The 18,799-nt window shown below is 36.7% G+C and overlaps 2 protein-coding genes across 3 annotated transcripts; one reads left to right on the top strand and one right to left on the bottom strand.

Annotated features, from left to right (window-relative positions):
* The first annotated feature begins 5,972 nt into the window (after positions 1–5,972).
* Positions 5,973–9,371, top strand: GCD1 (ribosomal protein L20). Its single transcript, XM_048086511.2, has 4 exons — positions 5,973–6,536; positions 6,834–7,069; positions 8,610–8,799; positions 8,911–9,371. Exons 1-4 carry the CDS (start codon positions 6,066–6,068, stop codon positions 9,127–9,129), a joined length of 1,116 nt encoding a protein of 371 aa, XP_047942468.1. The 5' UTR covers positions 5,973–6,065; the 3' UTR covers positions 9,130–9,371.
* Positions 9,372–9,511: 140 nt separating this feature from the next.
* Positions 9,512–17,765, bottom strand: LOC125189221 (methionine S-methyltransferase-like). Of its 2 annotated transcripts, none has more exons than XM_048086508.2 (12): positions 17,417–17,765; positions 16,792–16,985; positions 16,465–16,671; positions 16,209–16,304; positions 15,306–15,494; positions 15,049–15,237; positions 14,716–14,952; positions 13,900–14,034; positions 13,066–13,383; positions 12,085–12,264; positions 10,085–11,050; positions 9,512–9,902 (listed from the first exon to the last, which is right to left on the bottom strand). In XM_048086508.2, the coding sequence occupies exons 1-12, from the start codon at positions 17,643–17,645 to the stop codon at positions 9,606–9,608; spliced, it is 3,237 nt and encodes a 1,078-aa protein (XP_047942465.1). In that variant the 5' UTR covers positions 17,646–17,765; the 3' UTR covers positions 9,512–9,605. The 2 variants fall into 2 exon arrangements, with proteins under 2 accessions (XP_047942465.1, XP_047942464.1); XM_048086507.2 differs by having other exon boundaries at positions 13,066–13,386; positions 17,417–17,764.
* Between the last annotated feature and the right edge of the window lie 1,034 nt (positions 17,766–18,799).

The raw sequence follows: 18,799 nt of genomic DNA, 5'->3' as shown, positions 1-18,799 counted from the left end.
AATTTCTAAAACATGCTTTAAAATATTTAAATTTATATTTTATTTTGCACAAATCTCAAATATTTGTATTTGATCATATTTGTGTTTGAGTTTAAGTATATATCTCAAATTTATCATAATTAAATATTTTATATTTTACAAATGTAACTAACTTTTGTCATTATTTATTGAATTGATCGCATGTTAATTTTATCGGTAGCAACCCGATTAACCCGATGGGCTAACCCGAAACCCGAGCTTTTAGGGTTAGTGTTGAATTTTTATAACAAAAAAAAAATCACAACCCGATTAGTCTGCACCCGATTGACCGCAACTCGAGCAGAGTTGGCCCTGAACCCGGTGAGCTGGCCCGATTGACATCCCTAAATATTTCTTAAAATCTATATCCGGTCAAACTTGGTCTTGTAATTGTGGACTGGTGGAATAAAATGTAACAATCAATTTGAAACAATCGTGTTTAGTAACAATTTATAGAATTAATAATTTATATAATCCCTTTTAGGCTTAGGCAGGGTTGACAAATCGTGCAGATTGGTTCACTATTAAGTCAACACAAAATCAACCCAACCTAATAATTAAGGACAAACTCTAACCCAACATAAAAAATTGGTAGGTTCTTATCAGGTCTCAACCTTAATCAAAACTTAATATAATATGATTAAAACCTTATCACGATTTAAATTTAAAGTATAGTAATATTTAATAATAAAAAATAATACTTCCTCTGTCCCTGAAGAGTATGCATTATTTACTTTTTCGTCCGTCGCCAAAGAGTATGAGCATTCCAACTTTGGAAACTCTCTTCTCTCTAATGAGGTAGGTCTCATTTTCCACTAACAATACTTAAAAAATTTCCCTATCTACCTCTCTCTTACTTTACCAATAATGCATTAAAACTCGTGCTCAACCCTAAGTTCATACTCTTTGGGGACGGAGGGAATAATTTTATTCCTTTATGAATAGAGTAAAGGTCCTTTTTGGTCCTTAACATATGACGATTTTTTGATTTTGGTCCATAACATTATCTTTTGAATTATTTGGTCCTTAACAAATAAAAATCGATCACATTTGGTCCGAAATGGATGGAAATGGTTAAATCTAACGGTCAACGAATATTACTTGAATTTTGACCGGATTAATATTCAATTAACTGTTTTTTTATTTTTACAAATCAATTAATATTCAGCAATAGCGAGGAGAGCGGTCAATCACGACGCCGATTTCAGGTTTCTGCACGATTGCATTTCCGACCTCTTCGCTGATCGGTTGAGATTGGACATGGAGATGTTGAAATTGGGGAAATTGAACCGAATTAGCCTCGCCGCGAAATGGTGCCCCTCTCTGTATTCGTCGTTTGACAGAATCACACTGCTTGTGCCGCTAGGGATTTTGATGACAATGTTTCATGGAGTATGTATGGGACTCCGATGAAGGTATCGGTGGCGCTAGGGATTTTGGTGTCGGAATAGAGCGAGGAGCCATGGAAGGGATATGGAGAATGTGTGCCGGAGATTGTGTTTTGGAATCTCAGGGATTTGAGGGTACGGTGCCGGCGAACCAGAAAGGGGTGGCGCATTGCCATAGTTGATTGAATATTAATAAAAAAAACAGTTAATTGAATATTAATCCTGTCAAAATTCAATTAATATTAGTTGACCGTTAGATTTAACCATTTTCGTCCAATTCGGACCAAATGTGACTGATTTTTATTTGTTAAGGACCAAATAATTCAAAAGATAATGTTATGGGCCAAAATCAAAAAATCGACATATGTTAAGGATCAAAAAAGACCTTTACTCTTATGAATAATCTGCATCCATCCCTAACCTAATTCAAAATCATCGGGTTCTTATTGGGTAGACCTGATAATGACCCAAACTTATTAATTTTGTGCGTGTTCAAGTTAGATTATCGTGTCGTGCTAAAAGTTACCAGTCCCACTGCTTAGGGAATGTCTGGTTTGGTGTTAATTTCATAAAATATTACTCCACTTACTAAATTATAACGGTGTCAAATTATTATTGTACTTCAATTTAGAGTAAAGGCTAAAACTAGTCCTGAACATATGACCATTTTACGATTTTGGTCCTAAACTTTATCTTTTGGATTTTTTGGTCCTGTACATTTCAAATCGGATCACAATTGGTCCTCCGTTTACAATTCCGTTAAATTTATAACGGTCAAAGTATTTAACTCAATTTTGACCGATTAAAGCTCTTAATTATTATTTTTAACTCACTAATTATATCATTAATTATTATTCTAATTTATTACTCCTAAGTCCTAAGCATCTCTCTCCACCTCATCCCAGCTGAATCGCCACCCAACAACGGCGGCGGCGACATAAGAACCGCCTCCGCCAGCCCCGCCACTCCCGACACCTCGCACACCCCCGAGAACTCCGTTGCGCCCTTCCCCGCAAAACCCTCCCTCAGCCGGAACGCCTCAGCGGTGGCTGCGGCGGCCTTCCTGAGGTCCTTGGCGTCTTTCTACAAGGGGATGCGAAGGCGCGAGACGGAGTCGGCGAAGTTGAGGCAGGCGGCGGAGCCCCGGTGCGGTTTTTCACATTCACATTTCACAATTCAATTACACACACAAAAAAAAGTACAATTTCCATTTTTTTTACGATGCTTCAATCGCAATTTGGAATTCAGCAAAAAGGAATTGAAATTACAAGAACCAAAAAACACTGAATCAAAAGGAAAAAAACAAAACAAAATCCTACTAATTCCTAAACTATTGGATTCAATTATTTAGTTTTTCTTTGTTGTTGACACTCCTCAGCCTGACCCTGGTAGCAAGGAAATCCTGATCGTTATCTGATTTCTGTTGCTTAGCCGAATTGGGAGTAGATACCTCATCGGCATGAACAAATTGTGCTTGGTTATGGAGTTTCACCTTTATAGCGTCGGATTTGGGGGTAGGGCTGCCAACGCTTCCCGCCGTACCAACAGGCGGCCGCCACTTCTCGGAAGTGTTCCGCTTGAGGACTCCAGAAGGTGTGCTCGGTGGCGTTGGCGTTACACCGTCGTTGGACTTGGATTTACCCTCATGTCACCAAATTCAATTTATTTTTAACAGAAAATAATTTTGATTATTAAATAATTAAAATGCTTAAATTGGTCAAAATTGAGTTAAATCCGTTGACCGTTATAAAATTAACGGAATTGTAAACGGAGGACCAATTATGATCTGATTTGAAATGTGCAGTACCAAAAAATTCAAAAGATAAAGTTTAGGACCAAAATCGTAAAATGGTCATATGTTCAGGACTAGTTTTGGTCTGTACTCTTCAATTTATTTCAAAATGTTATAACCCTCGAGTTTCAACCCGTATCACAATTTTGTTGGATATTAGAGACCTGTATTCCTTTGTCAATATATTAATATCAGTTGACACAATAAAACATACTCCCTTCGTCCCATGTTACTTGCACTTTTACTTTTCGGCACGTCACAAACTCCTTACGTTATTTATAGTTTAAGTTAGAATTAATGCATTTAATTAATATGTTAGTTTAAGTTAAGAGGTCCTTTATTAAGTGACGTCTCATTACACTTAAAATTCTAATTTAATTACACAAAAAATCAATCTCAAATTTACGGCCTAAAATGAAAAGTTCGAGTAGCATGGGACGGAGGGAATATTAATTTTTAATTTATTATTACTAGTATTTAATATGTTTTGTAAAGTAAACTTATACTAATATTTTAGAGAGCAGTATAATTTTTTAATTTTTAAATATTCATTTTAAAAAGTTCTCATTAGAACCGTCCATCTTATGACAGTGCATAGTACTACTATTATTACTCTCCCGTCCCATTGAAATAGGTAGGCCTGTTTAACCGGTTCTCCGGTTCTCGGGTATCCGGAATCGGAACCGGAACCGATCGGATAATTGAAGAACCGGAACTGAAGAATCCGGTTCCGGTTCTGGTACCGGTTCTAATGTTTTCATAAATTCCGGTTCCGGTTCTATCCGGAACCGACCGGTTCCTACCCGAAACCGAATAATATATATTAAATTTATTTTTTTTTTACTAAAATTGAAGTATAGTAATTAATGGTAATTCATTTATTATTATCAAGGTTGGTTTTGATTCTTTAGTATTACTGAATGTATTCCTTTGCTACTTTGATATTGCTTAAAATAAATGCTACTCTTGGTTTGACAATATAATTTTCCAATTTGTGTTTGGATCATTATTTACCATTATACTTTGAGTTCTTTAAACAAAAATAATTTTAACAGATCATGAAAGCTCTTAGAGGAGTCAAGGTGGAGGTTACCAATTGAGGAAACATGCGAAAGAATACACCGTAATTCTGGTTTGACATCACAGACAACTCGTGGGCTAACGTGAGAATCATATTTCTTGATACTAAGTGGAGATAATGTAATTGTTGTTATATATAAGTTAAATCTAGTTTAGTGTCAGATTAAAATTAGCTAAATAATAAACAACTTTTCGTTAATTAGTATACTTAAATTAAAATTAAAACTACAAATCGGTTCCGGTTCGAAACCGGTACCGGCCGGTTCCAAACCGGAACCGGACGGTTCCGGATCCGGTTCCGGTTCCGAGATTCATGAGATTTTGCAACCGGGTACCCGGTCAACCGGACCGGGTAGAACCGGAACCGGCCGAATAAGCAGGCCTAGAAATAGGTCATATTTCCTTTTTTTATCTATTCCATAGAAATAGTCTTTTATGACAATTTTTTTCTTCTTGTCTTTTACTTTATCTTACGGACCTCACTACAATTTCAACTACATTTTCTCATTCTCTCTTACTTTACAAATTATACATTAAACTCGCACCAACCCTAAATGGTCTATTTCTATGGGACGGAGCGAGTATATTATGGTGTCATTCGATTATTATGACTAATAACGATTATCAATCTAGAATTAAGTTGTGAGATTTTTAGTTGAAAAAGAGTAATTATAACTCACTATTACCATATAATTATCCACTTAAACTAAATTATGAGATTTAATTTAATAAACCAAACACAATTACGTATTTACTACTTAATGACATAATATAACAACCTATAGGGGATGTTCGGTTGATAAGACTAAATCTCATGATTAAATATGTATCATGTTTGGTTCATAAGATTGACCCCCTCAACTTAATCCTAAATGGATAGTCTCATGATAATTAGTCATAGCCTCTCCCCTCCAACTAAAATAATCTCGCAACTTAATCCTAGATGGATAGTCCCATAATAATTAGTCATGGCAACCGAACGCTACCTATATTGACTAAGAGCACGTCCGTGCCGCTGAGCACCTATACGTGGCAACGTCTGATTGGCCAACGGCTAATTCGATTTTTTATTTTTATTTTTTTAAAATTCAAAATTTATTTAAAAAAATGTTTTTAAATAAAAAAAAATATTTTTCCACTTCCCAAAAAATTATATTCGTTTTCTACCCACTTTTAATTTATTTTTCAATTTTTTTCCCCAAAATTCACATTTTCATCTATAAATACCTCCACTTCAACACAAAAAAAATCACATTCTCTCATCTTTTTTTTATCATCTACATTCTCTCATCTTTTTTCTCATATTCTCATCTTTGTAGGATTTTAATTATGTATTTTTTTTATTTTCTAGGATTTTAATTATGTATTTTTATTTTTAAAGATTTTAATTATGTAATTTTTATTTTTTAGGATTTTAATTATGTAATTTTTATTTTTGAATGTATTTTTATAATGTAGAAATGTTTTTAATAATTGGAGTATTTAAATTGAATAATGGAATGGTGGGACCTTTGAGCTTGTCCTTAGCTAAGAGCACGGAGGTGGGTGTTGTGCTCTTAGCTAAGGATAAGGAGTAAAAGTGGGTCCGGACCTACTTCCGTGCTCTTAGCTAAGAGCACGGATGGGGATGCTCTAAGGACTATTTCTGTGTCCCAAAGAGCATTAGTACCCTGTGCAGGAATGCTTGTACCACGATTAAACCCCCAAATTCCCAAATCCCAAAACCTTGAATCGAGCCTCCATTAAAGCTGTATCTCCTCCGCCCTCTCTCTTTCTCTCTCAACAAAATGCGAGGCCTTCTTCGCACATTCGCGCAGCTCTCCATCAATGCCAACACTAAGACATCGCAGCTTTACAATCCACGCCCGCTGCTCACTTTTCAGAACCCCTTTTCCACTCAAGGCGGCGGTGGTGGCGATAAAGATGCGGATTGGACGCTCCATTTCGGCGGAGCCGGGTCTTCTAGCCCCGACCCTATGAGCTGGGATGAGGGCTCCTCGTCCTGGTCCACTGGTCTTACCAAGGAACATTTTGACGGTGAAGTTGTGGGGAAGAAGGTGGGTGCTCCGGATCCTACCGATTCCCAGCCCCGCGCTCGCCCATCGGGCCGGACTCAGCGCCCGGCTTATTCGGATGCAAGGTGGACGGATGATGAACTCGTGAGAATGAGGGAATTGGAGGCCGCGAACCGTTGGGGTAAAGGATTTGTTGATAGCTGGGATAATAAAATGCACGAGACGACCATGTTGCTGAAGCAGGTACGAATTGGTGCTAACCATACTGTTTTTGTCATGAAACAGATTCCAAATGATATGAATTTCGTAGGTTTTGTTAATGCCAGTTCTCAGCTACTTATTAATTGATCGAGTGATTAATATCTTCAGCTATCAAAATGTGTTATTAGAAGTTCCGTGGTCTTATTATTGACATAGCAGGGTATTAGCATATCCTAATGTATGATCCATTTATCCTTGAATTCTTCTGTTTATTTAGTTTTTCAATTAGGAATGAGTGAAGTTAAGATTTTGATTTGGTTGAATATATTTTGAATGAAGGTGCGGGAGCCTGGAGCCAGGGGGTCGTACTTGAAGGATTCTGAGAAGGCAGAAATGTACAAAAAGCATAAGGAGAATCCAGAGGAGTATACTGTGGAAAGGTTAGCAAAGGAATACAAGATTATGAGGCAGAGGGTGCACGCAATATTGTGGCTGAAGGAACTTGAAGAGGAAGAGGAGAAGAAGCACGGGCCACTGGATGACTCTGTCGAGATGTTGCTTGATACTTGTCCCGAGTGAGTGGATTTATTCCCTGAGTAAGAGGATTGATGCATTCACTTTCTGATTTTATATTATACTACTTGCAATATGATTTGTAGTTTAACACTTGCAGGGGTGTGTGAGCACATGATTTTTCAGTTCTTATATAGCATTGTGTGTTGTACATAAATTGGTTTGAGGGTTATATAAATTGGTTTTAAGAGTTATACATAATCTGCAAGATTGGGCGTTCTATTCCTCTCTTACTTACAAGTGTTACTAAGTCTGCATCTCTATGTGGTTGTATTTTCATGCTGTTATCTGTTAGTGCTACCATTCATAGAGATTATATTGAACTAGCCGAACTGCTCATAGTCTGTGACTGGAAATAAGTGATTGCATTTCTTGTTGGTTCTTACCCAATTATATGGACATTGTTAATGAGTAATAAGAGCAATTTCTTAGCTTAGTTTTATCATGGTAAGCATTCTGAATTGTTGTGAATTAAGATGTGCTGCAGCTGCCCTTTCCTGTAGCATTCCATACAAGGTTGTAATATGTGCACTAGGCGTTTCTGAATTCCTCTGTTGTGTTTAAGTTTCTGTTGTGGTTGTCTTTAGAAAGACACTTGATGTATTAATTCATTTTACTTTCACCCTAGTTGATTACTTGATTGAGTTTTCCATGCTTCATCTTATAATATCATGTGGATGTTAACTTTTTCTACACCTGCTCTGAGAATCTTGTGCTGGATTGATATCTTCTTTTGGACCAGTAAGATTCTCATTGTATTATATTTGAATTTTGTGGTTAATGATTGAATCACAAATTTAGCTATATATTTGGAATACCTCATTAAGTTTACCTTTCTTCTTAGTTTTGTGTTAAATTGCGCTGTCTGTCATGGAATCGTGGTCAAATAAGGAGTTACATTCTTTCCACTTTAAGGTGACAAGGACAGATAACCAATCAGAATTAGGGTTAAATTGTTCTCTGTCTATTCAATCTTACTACTATCACAAAATTCTTATTTGTAAATGTTTTCTGACTGGAGTACCCTTGTATGTGTTCATACTACTTTTTGGCAGGGGCTCTTTTAATAGTTACTGAACTCATTATTTTTCTCTCATAGCGTGCTAGCTTATATATGAAAATAAAAACTATTTGAGCACAAAATGCCTGACATATACCCTGTTAAAAGAGAGAATTCACTTAGAAATATGTATTTCTCATTCAACAGGAGTACATTGAATGGTTTGGGAGTGCTATCTGTGTGCATGTCTAGCTTTGGTTCACTTTAATTTTGGTTGTCTGGATTAAATATTGAATCAGAACTTAAGGTTAGAAAATGATCGTAACAAACTGTGCTTCTAAAAGCTGGACTGTCCCTTTGTTGGTAACTTTCAGATTATGTCCAATAGTTGAATGTTTGATTCTAATTGGGATGTATGTTTGGATGGCCTATTCATCAGCTGGTGTTTCTATGGCCACGAGTCCATAACTTTTTTTAATATTTGCTTTCTGATATGTTGAGGGAATTCTATTTGACAAGTATACCTCCTTGCTGCCATGCAGGTTTTTTGTCTCTCATGACAGAGAATTCCATGTTGCTTCCCTGCCATATAAACCAGACTTCAGGGTCATGCCAGAGGGTTGGGATGGCACCACCCGGGACCCTGATGAGGTCCTCTATGAGATATCAATGAAAGAGGATGAGATGTTGTACCAAGAATTTGTTCAGAAGATGAATTTCAACAAAATGAAGGTAACCAGTCAGTTCGTCATTAGTAATGTACCACCATCATATTCAGAATATCTTAGAGACTGACTTAAATAATTACTTTTTTCTCTCTGTGATCATCAATCTCGTCTTTAGTTGGCGAAGAAGGTGAAATGCCACAAATACAGCAGGAGACGCCCATCTGAAGGTTGGAATTTTACGGTGGAGAAGCTAGGTTCACGAAGCAAGCGTGGAAACGGGGGTGGCTGGAAATTCATTAGTCAAGCTGATGGCTCCAGCAGGCCTCTAAATGATGACGAGAAAATGTTTGTGAAAAGGGAGACTCCTCAGAGGCGCCGGAAGATCCTCCCATGATAGGCAACAAATAAGTACAATTGACTAGACTTTTTTAGCCTGGATCTCTTGTGGTTCTTACATGCTTTACACTGGATTGAGGCATCCTTCATATTTTTAGGTTTCCTTATAGAAGACGAGCAATCTTAGAAATGAACATCGACAAGTGCTTTGATAAAAGTGTCTATTTTGTGCTGCTTCTCTGTATTGATGAAGCTCGAAAATTTGCAACGCATTTGTCAATCGATGCATTTTGAGATCTAGATATGGTGGATTTTTAGGCTCCAATTTTAGTAGACTTGATATAAAGTTGATTCTATGGAATTGCAGTGTGTGCAACATCTCATACTGCATTTTCAATGCATATATGACCAACAAAATTAACTCTGACCAATCAAGTTCGTGATACAATGCAACACCTCTAATATTATTACTTCAATCTGAAGAAAATGTTATTCCAGAATCAGTCACGAGTAAACCAAAGGGTGATTCAAAGCTTAACATACCAAGCTTTTAAAGTTAGAAATGCATTCTAGTGAACGCTCGAAATCACTGTCGTCCAAGGCCATAGTCAAACAGCAAAAACCAGGAATTCCAGTCCAGGAAGCACTATTGATGCACAGACCAGTAGCCCTAAGCATGGCTTCTCGGACATTTGAGTCATCAAGCTTAAACTCACAAGTGCTATCACCTTTGTTTATCTTGAAGGTCTTGCCAAGGAGAGTTGATGGCTTTGCGATGATGGATACACCCGCTTGGGCTTCAAGAACCTCCCAGCCACAGGCTTCCAACCTCTGTACAGGAAGAGCACAAAAACATTAGTGTGAGGCAATGTTACTCCTTGACAGCAAATCATCAATTACTCAAAGGATGGATACAATAGGAAAGACATGCCCATATGATACGGATGGACAATCAAATCAAGCAGGATGTTTCAGCACACTTTAAATAACATCTATAACATGCATTCATTTACCTCTTTCAATTGTTTATATCTGCCTGCCAAGAATTCTGTGAGCTCATAAGTGGAATTCAGTAGATCCCCTGTTCTCTGATCTTTAAGATCCAATAACTTTTTAACAGTGTATTTGATAGTTCTATGAGGTTTGCTTAATCCTGCAAAGCTGTGGAATGTTTCGATCAGAGAGGGCTGATTGATGAGCAGATACCCAAATTTTATCCCGCCAGTCAGCATCTTAGAGAATAGGCCCCCAAGAAGAGCCGTGCAAAAGTTTGGGTGAGCAGATGAAAGTTTCTCCAGGGTACCCGTCAAATTCCAACCCTCGAATCCCTTGGAGTTAAACTCAACGCCTGAGAATGAAGTATCTAGAATAACCGTTGCTCCAAACTTAGCACATACTAATAATAATTTATTGATCTCTTCATTACTGTAAAGCAAGCCAGTGGGACTGATAGTAGGACCAGAGATGTAAACCCAAGGTTTATTAATATTCTCGACTGCGCCAGCAAGTGTTTTTTCAGTCAGCTTGTATCCTACTTCTGGATTGGTTGGAATGTTTGCAATTTTTGCATTCAAAAATTTCGCAGCAGATAAATAGTTTCCATTTGAGCCAGTAGGAAAGCACAATGTCCCACCCTCCTGGATGCAGCAAAGTACCAACTTATTGAAAAGTGCCACGGTACTGTCTGCATAGATGAACTCAGAGTTGCTGTCTGATGGAAAGCCATAACTGGTGCTGATCATTTCTCTAATTCCACTTGTAATATCCGTTTCAGAATCTGAAATATTCTGTCTAGCAAAACTCTCGAATATGGAAGCCTTGACTGGTGTTGTTATAGGCAAAAATATTTGGTTGACATCCATATGTACTACAGGAAATTCATCAGATTCATTCACTGCCAACTCAGCATGATCAAGTCTGGAGATAGCAGAACTAGAGAAGCCATTGACCTCAAAAGCTCTTGTCTTCTCAACACTTCTCTGGAATGAGAGAATCAGATAAAGATATTTCAGTGTTAAGACTTTTTTTCACAATTACATTCCTACCGAAAAAAATAAGAAAGTTAGACACCCAAACTATCCATCTTTCAACAATTAATGTCCTGAGGTCCGATTTTCAGAGACAAAAATGATGCGGCATGCTGGAAATTGAGCTAACAAAAATAAAATAAAATGAGTCAACAATGTTAACTCATTTATATGACAAAATGTTAACCCATTAAAATGTTAATTTTTATGCCAAAAATAAAATGTTTACTGAGTGATGTGAATTTTAAATTGTATAATATTGCATCAAAACGACAACATCGTTTTGATGCCAACTCATTTTATAATTCTTTTCTTAAAATCCAACTCAGCTTCTAGACGTAGGATTTCCATTGCCAACAACGAATAGCAAAAGGGCCAAAAGCTTAAGTTTAATAAGGGTATTTTTCCAGTTCTAATTCTCACTATTAAGAGTCCCTTTGATTCATCTATAAGTTATTTCACTAAAACAAGATCTATTATGTCTTCTTAATACAGACATTTATAAAATTTATGAAACATTAATTGCAAAATGCAACAGACTCAAAATATTCTATTGTTGAGAGAATCATGAAATCAAGCTCTCGAGGCCCATCTACTAGAATTTTAAAGATAACTTCGAAGTAACAACTTGAAGTATAGGTAGTACAAGCAAAATTTAAGCATATCATCATAAGGCAACAGTGAGACAGATACCTTATTGAATTCATGATAATTAGAAACATGACTCAAGACAAGTCCACTTACTCAATCGAAGGTCTAAAATAACTATATCCAAAATTAGATTGATAAAGAATGAAGAGCACACTCTCATTTTAGTTTCTTCAGAATTTAAATCATTATGTCGATCTTAATCATACTAGAAAGTAGGTTGCTTTGGTAATCTGTTTAGACTAAACTCCATAAATTGTCTATCTTTTCTGAATTTCTCAGTGGCACACCATCAAAGACATGAGCAATGACACTATGTAAAATTAATACAGACTAACCTCAGGAAGTGAGTGCCGATCAGCAAGCTGGAAAGCTAGAAGCTCATGAAAAAGACAGCCATAATAGTACTGGCTAATAACTGAAGAGTTCCCGTGTAAGAGTTCAACAGTTTTGCATAATGCTTTAAACATTGCCTCCTCTTCTGATATGACAAAGGCCACTTCCAAATCCGAATAAACCTAGAATATAGAGAAAAGAGTATTAGGGAGCATAAAACAGAGGATGAAATCATTAAGGTTCCAACTGCACTGAGCGATTCCATACCCATGGAATCAAAATGAATGGATATAGTAATGCGTATTTGCGAAAGAATTTCACATCCATTTTTTGCAGTTTGGATGACTATTTGAATCATCATTTCAAGTTCATTTTTACATACTCATAGGAAAAAATAATTCATAAATTTATTGAAGTGGAATCTGAATAATATTGTGTAGGTATGTAGATGTTAAAACAGATTGCGCGAGTGTTTGAGCCAAAACATTTTCAACCCACAGAGAGAGAGAGAACAGAAATTTCAGATGATGAGGAAAAGCCAGAGCTGCTAGTTGAGGTGTGCACTGGGTAACCCCAAAGCTAACCACACAGGAGAGGTAAAACCACAGTACGCAAACCTCCGGCAACATGATCAACTTATAATGTGTTGGTGTGATATTGGGACTTGAACTTTACACCTTTAGGGGGCGTTTACTTTGAGTGATACGATTGATTGATAAAATATGGGTTTGCATATTTAAAGATACAGACAGTTGATTAGCTTGGATTATTTTTTATCAATCCATCTTATCACTCAATGTAAACGACCCGTTAATCACAAGAATACCCACGCCACCACCAGGCCATTCCCAAGGGTCAAATAAGAAATGCTTGAGTGGGTATAGACTGGTGATTCCGATCCACACTGTCAAATTCCCAATCCAAAGCCCAAGCACAATACAGTATAATATTAGAAAAGCTTTAATGATTTTAGGCCATTATACCTGATTTTTCAGCAAGCCACATACAATAGCTACATGTGAAGGAAGAACATTCCCAGCAAGATATTTAAGGACACCGTTGGAACTTGGAAGGCTCGATAGCTCAAAGTGGTCTGATATATCTACGAACAACCGACAACCAATTTCTCGCGTGATATCTGTAAGACGCTCAAATGCTGAACTGGTGACCGACTCAAATTGAGTCATCCCAGTGACTACCACCTCTGGCTTCAATTTTCTGATCAGCTCCACCATTGAATCTGACTGCCGTGGTGCTTCAATGACTGCAACACCTCCCACTGAATGTTTCCCACTTTCTGTCTTCTGCAAATGAGATTCAAGTTGTCAACAGTAATTATGTACACTTTCTGTCTCCCACTGAATGTTTTCTGGAATTTAAAATAAATAAAAAAAAAAACTCCCAGGGTCCTAATTTTTAAGCCAAACTCCTAGGACAAGGGAAAAACACAGTAGATATTAGGTATACTGCTTGCTTCTCTTCAAATTGGTACAGTACATTTCTTCATTTCTTTTCATACAAAAACAAAAGCGAAGGAAAATAAATAAATAAAACGTCATCATAATATTGATTACTATCCATCTTGTTGGTTTACTACAAGTGAAGAAAAGACCAACCTCCATAGTTGTTAACTTATTATTATAAATATTGCTATTCAGGTATTTCTCTTAATAACAAAACTGTTAAGAAGGTTTGACATTGTCCCAAACTCCAGTGATGGCTATAAAGTGGACTCCTATTTCAGATGTGGAGAAGTAAGAAAAGAAAACGATTAAGAGGTGATAAAAGGGACCTCAACAATATAAGAATTACCATACCCCAACATTTAGCGATGTCAACCATTGTTTTGGTAGATTCCGAGACAATTGCTCATCAACAATGGCAAGGCGAGGAGACAACAGACGTAAAGAACTTTCTATCGCCACTGTCCTCGAAGGAAATACAACAACATTCTGTCCAGGAAAACGAGAAAAAGAATCCAAATTAGATGAGTCAGGCACTTGACCTTGTACTGAAAACTATAAATTTCTATGAAAATCCAACAGTATTGCGATATTCTTTCATATTAACAAAGATTACAGTGTATTTAGGAAGTTGATATAGCAATGCACAGAAATAGAGTAAGCGGACTAGTCTGAGGTATTGTGTTGCAGGCTTGTCTCTTGTGGCATATATTCCTTGATAACTAAATACAGAAAATACCTGAAAATGTCAAAATCAACTGTTCATAATTATAAGTATTTTACCAATTTTGTCCTCAAATTCGCTTTCCGTGTTCAGTAGAAGGATACTAACATTTTATCGATTTAACTAATGTCAACAAGGTTGGCATTCTTTAAGCTAGACTTAGAAATATTAATAAGCACTCTCAACACTAGGTCACATTTATGTTTATGGATTATGTTTGCGGCTTAGGTTGTGTGCAGAGCTGTTCAGCTCTGTGCCCTTTTTGGGTGTGTTTTCTTTTGATTTAGTGATTTATCATTCACTCTCACCTTGGTGTTACTACTATCATAAGTTTCATTAAAGAAATACAAAAGGCAGAGACCACGAAAATGCTAATGAATTCACTATGAAAACTGAATAACATAAAAATGAATATAAAAAGGAATTGGAAGAGAAAATATTCTTACATCTGCTGTTAGTGGAATATGATGGTATGTTCTCATAAAACCAGAGATAAGATTACGGAATCGTCTACTTCCAGCTGGTTGTTCATATGGAAGAAAAGAATTCTTTTTCAGAACACTAGCAAGATAAGCTAGGAATGGAATTTTCTCATCAGCAACAGAGTCATCTTGAAATGACAAATCTAAACTGCTGCTGATGTCATGGAACCCATTTTTGAGAAACTCAAAAATCTCTTTCACCTGTTGCAGCAGATGTAATCAGTGCTCCACCTCTATTATCATTCTTCTGTTATGTGCTTCCTTGTACATATGTAAGTACCAACAAATAAGTCTTACCTGATTAGGTTGACGGAGCTGACAACTGTATACTGATAGAGCATGAGAAATACGACCGCCAGCCTTAGCATAGGCCCATGCTGTCCGGGCACAAATTGGTTGGTCTCCAGCTAGACCCATGAAGAACTCAAAACGGTGTGGGCTATTCTTTTCAATTTCAACCAAAGCTGAAATGTCTGTATCAGCAGCCTGCACCGAAAGATATCTAAGAAAGTACACTTTGGGATGTTATCAAACAAATATACGTGTAATAGAACCTGAAGAACTTTAGTCTGCCATAGCTGGTCAACACGCAAACCACGACGCTCAAACAAACGTCTGCAAACAGCTTGTCCTGGGCGGCCTCCCATATTAAAAATCATAATCCCGAGAGGTTTTATAACAGATATACCTTCTTCAACTGCACGAGCAATTAATCCTAAGCCAAACTGGTCTTCAACAAATCCCTAAAGACATGGGAGAATCAATACAGTGATAGAAGCAGTCTGGTCCAGAAATAATCAACAAGGCAGAGGCAGAAAAGGCAAGTAACTTCTGCAGTTGAATGAACAGATACACCATTGAATACTAATACCAGAGAGGATAAAAACTATCTCCGTATTAAGCCACCAGCAAGAAATACAGACAGGTAGAAAGATGGACCAATTTTTATATTGTGAATGAAAATGCAATCAATAGAAAATTTGTTAGGTTGCAAAGAGTAAAGTTGTTCAAGATTTCGATGTCTACCAATAAATATCCAATTTGAATAAAAATTTTCTCAGTTCTTTTAAAATATTATAACTCCATACGCCTCTCACAGAAACTTGAGTTCTGGATTCTTTTCATCCATGTGAAAGGGTTTCTTTTTAACCAGATAGTTAGAACAAAAAAAGTATAAACCAAAACATCCAGTCCCAGGCTGTTTCTTTCATTTGAAAATTTTGAATAAGAAAAATCATATAGACATCAGCTATCAGTATAGTGGTTTGCCTTTCACTTTTCTTGCTTTAGATTTTGCTACCAGACTACCAGTATAGCTAAAGACTAATCATACTGCATTTTAATTTCATATACATTTAGCTACATAAATAAACGCAGCAAGCATATATACTTCAGTATGAAAGAGTAGATGCTGTTTGCAACATCTAGATATGACCCAAGTTGAACTACCATCGAACCTGGAGAGCACAATAGTTGCTCAGCGAATGTAAGAATTCTTCACTGGCATTTTCAGTAACCATTTTGGACATTGCATCTGGATTAGGATTAAGTATCTGCAAAAGAAAATGACAAGAATGATCAGAACACGGAAAAAGTCTAACATGGCAATGTTATTGTACTCCCAATATAAACAAAAATTTGGCATGGCCTATGTACAAGAGAATATTAATTAGCTAATATTTGCAAAATGATTCATTAAATTGGTGATAATACCTGTGGTATGCACCCCACAATTCGCTCAAGTTCAATATTATTATCTCTGCAGTAAGACAGCAAATCAGATTCATGAAATTCAACTCTGTCAAGAAGAGTTTTATTCTCCTCGTCATAAATTGGGTTGCCATTTTCATCCAAAGCATTCATATACAGATTTATCCAGGAAATCTTAACTGCTCTTGGATTAATATCAAGCCCGTAGACCTACAGTGTGTTAAAAACATTGTTCAGCACAGAGGGACATAATTCACAAGCATGCAGTGAACACTAGAAGCAAATAAAAAGCAGTAAAAAATAAACAGCAGTAGGATTTAAGACATGGACCTTTAATGGTGAACACTTGTCAGCTATTGCTATGGATATCCATCCATTCCCACAGCCAAGCTCTGCTACTGTCCTGTCCTTAAAAATAGAATCCGGATGCCTGTTGATCCCCTCATAAAAGGTGAATGACCAATCCTCTGGCATAAAGATACTGGGTATTACCATCATGGTGAGTTTCCTCCTCTTCTGGAAACCTGTGAACAATGACAGAGGCTGTAAATGCAGCTAGTTTGTACGAAAATATACGAAACTTAACCAAAGCAGTGAAAGTGACGTGAAACTTCATTGATCGATTGATTTACATGAAACAAATAGAACAAGAAAGCTCAACGCAGAGTACAAACAAGATGGAGATACATATATGGTAGCCAATTTGAAATTTGTAATCACGGAAAGAGATAGAAACATGTCATTTACAAAATGTTCCTCAACGTTACTTGGAACTTTGAAATATCAAACAGCATATTGTGATATCCCTAGTGTTAAATGGAGATTTGAAATAGTCTGGATTCTCACAAACTACCAAAGAGATCTAGTTAAGCTCATAAAAAACAAACAAATTAGCGTCGACTAGTTCAGTAATTTAGCGTGGAAACACAATCAGAAACAGAAATTGCGAGTTAACCTTCATGTTGTTCAAGATATATGTCCTGAATTTGAAAATGGTAGGTCTGCAGACAGGACTCGGAGGCTTCCTTGGAGTGGAATCGTTTGTGGAGCTGAGAGAGGAAAATCCGGGCATCGGTTCGAGTAGTCGGATCCTCGAGGCGCTCCAGTAGTGATCGGATGGCAGTGTAGGCTGCGTCACCTGAGTGTTGGCACTGCTTCAGGAAATCTTCCATCACAACTCCCATTGCTAAGAAAAAAAGAGCTCTACTACTACTGCGTCGGACTCGGAATGCTTGCGCAGTGTGTGCCGCCTTCAAAAAGATAATGCTATACAAATAGTAGAAAGCACGACATTCCAGATACAACCCATGTTATGTGATCATCACTTTTTTATAGCAATCCAAATTTAATTTTTTTTGAATTATTTTCTACTATTCGCGAGGTATTTCTTGACTCTATTTCTATGGAACGTATTAAAATGACAAAATGACTCTATTAAAATGGAGGGAGTAGTATACTTATTTATTTTATCACATTGAATAAATAGAGTGATACACAGAAGATAAACTTGGATATATCTAGCACTGTTAGATAGGGATTCTAGATCAGAATTGGAACCGACTATTGACAATGATTTATCATTTCAACTTCTCAAATTCTCTCCGCTCTCTCTACAATTTCTCTCTACTTCATCCTATTTTCACAAATTGCAATTCTTTAAATACTCCTATAGTGTCACACTTTCCTTTTTATTTAATTACTAGCATTACTAGTATTAGTGATAAGGGTAAAAAATTGCACAATACCCAATCAAAAGATGAAATTTCCCCAAGAGTCAAACTCAAGTAAATAAATTGTGTTGTATTAAATGGTTATTTATAACATTGAGCTCGGAAAGCTACAAGCAAACTATTTCCTTTATGACAAGCACAGCTACTGACTTTGTGGTTAATGGGTGACGCATAGTTGTAAAAAAGGTCCATTATTACCACCACAACACAATCAATTTCATCTAAGTGGCCAACTCTTGCACATGGACATTTAATTTTCAAACCATCTACTATTTCATAGAAATGTTGCACCAAAAAATTTATAAACTTATCTAACCATCCATAATTGGAAAATTGCACCATTGACAAGAATTTAACCAAACTTGACAGTAATAATTTTTTGATAATTTACCCTTCAATTTTATTTTTTTCAGAAAAATATAAATACAACCCCGAGCACTCATTACTGCGCTCACATTGCTCTGTAACGTGTTGGAAACGTTTCTGGGAATTATTTGGGGCCAGAACCTACCAAGTACGCTACATGTTGCTCAGTGCATGGTCGATAATTGTGACTGCTAATGAGCGACGTCGTGCTTGGTAAACTATCGAGTACTTTTGAGCTCCAA

The sequence above is a fragment of the Salvia hispanica genome, chromosome 5 (assembly GCF_029641045.1).
Source record: "Salvia hispanica isolate PSC_SH4W2 chromosome 5, Shi_PSC_v1, whole genome shotgun sequence".
NCBI lineage: Eukaryota > Viridiplantae > Streptophyta > Magnoliopsida > Lamiales > Lamiaceae > Salvia > Salvia hispanica.
This window is presented reverse-complemented; position numbering and strand designations above follow the sequence as displayed.